Raw genomic sequence first — 4,848 nt, 5'->3', positions numbered from 1 at the left:
CCAGTCTTGAGAAATTGATGTGAGAGGTGACATAAGAGAATTGAGATACTTCTGACTTCCAAACACTTGCTTCTCGCATTTCAAGACAATGAAGTGATGACAATTTTTGCAAGAAACGGAAACATGGAATTTATATCTGATTCTTTCAGCCACTGACTGTTGGTGCTGACGTGAGTGCAACACTACACAGGAAGTCTTTCTCTAAATTCAGCACAGCGGCACTAAAAAGACTCGATGAGGGTTCTGGAAGCTACCGACAAATTTGATGTCTTCTGTTTGGTTTTTTTGAGACAGGGTCTCACTATATAGCTCAACATGGCCTTGAACTCCCGGCGATCCTCCTGCCTCCGCCTCCTGAGTGCTGGGATTATAGGCGTGCGCCACCACGCCCAGCTAAATTTGATACCTTGTAGTCCATAAAACTCCTTGTTTTCATTAATTTCAGGCTGAGGCAAGCAAAGGGCGATCGACCATAACAAAGATGGCCGAAGGAGCCTCATACGGCAACGGAGATTGCACTTGCCAGCTATAGCTTTAGTTCCGGCCTGTTTGCTTGACGTCACTTCCGGCCCCTCCCCGGCGGCGCGAGCTCTGTTTCCTGTCGCTTTGAATTTACACAGGGAAGCTTAATCGACCCGAAAGCCTCCGAGAAGGAATCTGAAGGAATGCAAGCGCTAGTGACATGGAGAGAGAAGGTGCGCAGTCCACAGGTGTTGTCGCAGTTGTGACTGAGCCTCAGTTTACCCAGCGATACCGGGAATATCTCCAGAAGCAGAAGCTCTTGGATGGACAACACCGTGTGGAGAAGATGCCGGACGGCACCGTGGCGCTACCGGTGCTCGGGGAGACCCTCCTCGAGCAGCATCTGCTGGAGCTGAGGAATCGCGTGGCCCCAGGTAGCACCTGTGTGCTGACTCAGCTCCTGGCTCCTGTTCCTTCGAAGAAGGCCCAAGGCTGTTCACCTGCCCAAAGACTGTGTCATGAGGTAAGGCGCTGGGTGGAGGGTCGGGGAGTAACGTGGTCAGCTGAATTGGAAGCTGATTTGCCCCGAGCGTGGCAACGGCATGGCAACCTCTTGTTGCTGAGTGAAGACTGTTTCCAAGCCAAGCAGTGGGAAAGTCTGGAACCAGAACTCTGGGAGACCGTTGCCTTTGCACTTGGTGTCCAGCGTTTGGCAAAACGAGGGAGAGTGTTACCCGATGGCTCTCGAACTCCAGCAGTGACTCTGCTGCTGGGCGACCATGGCTGGGTGGAGCGTGTGGATAATGGGATCCGATATAAGTTTGACGTGACTCAATGCATGTTCTCCTTCGGAAATATCACTGAGAAGCTTCGAGTGGCATCGATGTCCTGTGCCGGAGAAATACTGGTGGATCTATATGCGGGAATTGGTTATTTTACATTGCCCTTCCTAGTTCATGCTGGTGCTGCCTTCGTCCATGCCTGTGAGTGGAATCCCCATGCTGTAGCTGCTCTAAGATATAACCTGAAGATCAATGGAGTATCAGATCGGTGCCAAATACACATTGGAGATAATAGGACACTGAAACTCTCACACATTGCAGATAGGGTGAACCTGGGGCTCATTCCCAGCTCTGAAGAAGGTTGGCCCATTGCCTGCCAAGTACTACGACAGGATGCCGGGGGGATTTTTCATATCCACCAAAATGTAGAATCTTTCCCAGGAAAGAATCTCCAGCCTCCTGGAAGCAGCAAAATGGAGAAACAGCATTATTCTGATTCTCAGAAAATTACTACTAACAGAGAGGAAAATGGAATCACCAGGGATTTTAGGGGAGAAATGCTTTCACCAGCCATCAAGCTAGCATGGCAAAGGTGGGCTGAATCTGCAGAAACTCGGATTGCCACTCTTCTTCAGCAGGTTCATGGGAAGCCGTGGAAGACACGAATCCTGCATATCCAACTAGTGAAATCTTATGCTCCCCATGTGGATCATATAGTCTTGGATCTGGAATGCCGCCCCTGTCCTCTAACTGACTAGCAGAGGTGGATCCAGTGACACAGGGTGTCCATATGAGTGGCCCTTAATGCTTCAACTCAAGCTGATTGAAAAATAAAGTCAATAGATCAAGCAGTGGAATCCAAATCAAAGTATTAACATGATACTGAATAGGGAGAGAAGAGGGTGACAATTAGTATAACTAACTCTATTTCTCCATTTAAGCATTCCTAACTGAATGTGGGGGGAATGTCATAAGTTAGGCTTATTGTGGTAGAAAACATTAAGAATCACTGCCCTAAATCACAGAATAGCTAAATTTCAAGTCTTAGGCTCATGCCATAACTGCCAATTGCTAGCAATTTTAAAAGTTCTGATTAAAATCTTTACTTTCTATAGGCCTCAAAGTTCTTCCTTCCCTGGCCAGCAATGTCTGGGACAACATGAGATGCAATAGGAAATTGTGACATACCCTGTAGAATTTTTCAAACTTCACCTTATTTGATGGCTGTCTGCCATCGCTAGGGTTTGCCATGTGGGTGACTAATAGTTGAGAATCACTTGTAGCTTTACTTTGGTGCATTCTGAAGCCATCTGGACTTGTTTTCTTAGGAAAGGAAATGTAAAAGAGTGTGGCTTTGTCTGGATTTTATCTAGACTCAACATTTGGTTTACAGTTGTGCGGGATTACTAATCCTTCTCTTGCAACATTAGCTATAAGGATAATGTTGTCACTGTTCATGATATGCAGCAAATATTGTGTCTTCTGTATTTAAGAGCCACAGGAAATATAAAGATTGATTAGATCTTTTTTAAATGGTTAAATAGACCACTTGTGCCTGAGGAACTCACAGCCTAGCAGCAGAAATAACGTAAGTATTCAGTAACAGAATACAATAAAGCTAAGTGCCATTTGGAATATAGCATGTTGTAGCAGTGCAAACGTAGGAAAGGAGAGTTCTGAGAATTAAATGGGAAAGTCCATGTAGAAGTACTATTTGAAGTGGCTCTTGAAAACTGGCTTTGAGGGTAGGGTGGCGGTAGAAACAGGAGCCAAAGTTTGCTCAGAAAGTGAGCCATTGTCATTAGGTAGTTGGGACAGAGGAAGCAGTAATACATATATCAAAGATGGGGATTGTAACAGTTAAAAAGCAAAGTGTCGGAGCTTCCCTAAGGACCAGGACCGGACAGAAATGGACTCCGAAGGAAGGAGGAAGGCTTGAGTCAGCAAAAGACTTGAAAGAAGAGAGACAGGAACTACCTCTTCAATGGGTTTGTGACTAGAGTCTGATTGTGGTAGAAGAGGGTCTCACTATGTAGCCTAGGCGGGCCTTGAACTTGCATTGATCTTCCTGTCTCAAGACTCACGAGTGCTGGGGATTACAGGTTTGGTGCGGTAGAATCCTGCTTGTCTATGAAATGCAGTTAACACATGAGCTGGATCTATTTCCCGAATGCAGGGTGACCCTTCTGTTATTTAAAGATGTAAAAAATGCTGGAGACTTGAGAAAAAAGGCCATGGAAGGCACCATTGATGGTTCATTAATAAATCCTACAGTGATTGTTGATCCATTTCAGATACTTGTGGCAGCAAACAAAGCAGTTCACCTCTACAAACTGGGAAAAATGAAGACACAAACTCTCTACTGAAATTATTTTCAACCTGTCCCCAAATAACAATTTCTAGGAGCAAAAGAAGCAAGTGTGTTTCTGAGGAGAGGCAGATAAAACAGACAAAAGTTAAGCTGCCCTAAGTTAAATGACATAATGGGACTGTGAATGGACAGATTTCAGGAGCTTTGAAAAAATTTGGTGTCTCAGCAAATGACACATCAGTTCTAATTGTTTACATCAAGAGGGAAATAAACAAATCAAGAGTACCTAATATCTCAAGTGGAAGGTCTTCAGGTTTCTCTGAAAAACCTCCCTGAAATAACAAGTATTTCAGAAGTCAAAAAGATATATAAATTGTTGTCACAAGAAGAAAGCATTGGGACATTATTGGATGGCATCATTTGTAGAATGTCAACCAAAGATGTTCCGTGAAATGTTAGAAATATTAACAGAAATTGTCAGCATTAAAGAAAATACTATTTTTTATTATCTCTACATTTGTATATATTCAAATACATTTTTATATAATTAGAAGAAAAAATGCAACCATTTATTGAGTGCCTACATTGTACTGGGTTCTCACCTGAGAAATCTTATATCCACCAGTTCACATCCCATTGCTACTTCAGCCTACTCCAGCACTTCCCTACCAAGCTTCTGGATCCTGTTTTGTATTTTATGTGTATTTAATTCTCACAGAAGGCCTACAAAGTTGACATTGTATTTACCCCCACTTATACAAGGAGCAACTAAAAACTTGTAGAAACAATGTGAAAGCCCTGGGTTCAATCCCCAGTACCACAAAAAACAAAAAAGAAAAAAAAAAGAGAAAAAAGAAAGGAATAGAGGCCTGGGGCTTCTAAAGGGGTTCCTGGTGACACAAATTACTGCAGGGTAAAGGAAGGAACTGTAAATTGAATAAAAGTCTTGTTATGTAAAAAAAATTAATTGTAGAAATGTGAAGTCACTTAAGGTCACATATGTAGAGAACGGTCATGTTTGATAAATAATTGGATTTTCTTGGGCTGGGGATCACTACATGTGCCTTGCAAGCACAAGTTCCTGAGTTCGATCCCTGGTACCAAAAAATAATAATAATTGGATTTTCTTGTCACCTGTTTTTTTTTTACAAGCTTGTTTTATTTTTTTTGTTTGTTTTTTGTTTTTGTTTTTGGTACTGGGGATCGAACTCGGGACCTTCTGCTTGCGAGGCAGGCAGCAGCACCACTGAGCTAAATCCCCAGCCCTCACCTATGTTTTTGATTGTGTCAGTC

The 4,848-nt window shown here is 43.2% G+C and overlaps 2 protein-coding genes across 2 annotated transcripts; both read left to right on the top strand.

Moving 5' to 3' along the window:
- Positions 1–524: 524 nt before the first annotated feature.
- Positions 525–4,458, top strand: Tyw2 (tRNA wybutosine-synthesizing protein 2). The gene has a single exon (XM_021252349.2). The coding sequence runs from the start codon at positions 683–685 to the stop codon at positions 2,000–2,002; it is 1,320 nt and encodes a 439-aa protein (XP_021108008.1). The 5' UTR covers positions 525–682; the 3' UTR covers positions 2,003–4,458.
- On the top strand, positions 3,380–4,458 carry LOC101715645 (EKC/KEOPS complex subunit TPRKB). Its single transcript, XM_021252354.2, is given in 4 exon segments — positions 3,380–3,600; positions 3,602–3,639; positions 3,746–3,818; positions 3,820–4,458. Coding segments are annotated over 4 exon segments (519 nt in total). The 3' UTR covers positions 4,007–4,458.
- Positions 4,459–4,848: the final 390 nt, after the last annotated feature.

Source organism: Heterocephalus glaber, unplaced genomic scaffold (assembly GCF_053883595.1).
Source record: "Heterocephalus glaber isolate CG9 unplaced genomic scaffold, H.glaber_assembly_v1.0 deba00000281, whole genome shotgun sequence".
Taxonomy (NCBI): Eukaryota; Metazoa; Chordata; class Mammalia; order Rodentia; family Bathyergidae; genus Heterocephalus; species Heterocephalus glaber.
This window is presented reverse-complemented; position numbering and strand designations above follow the sequence as displayed.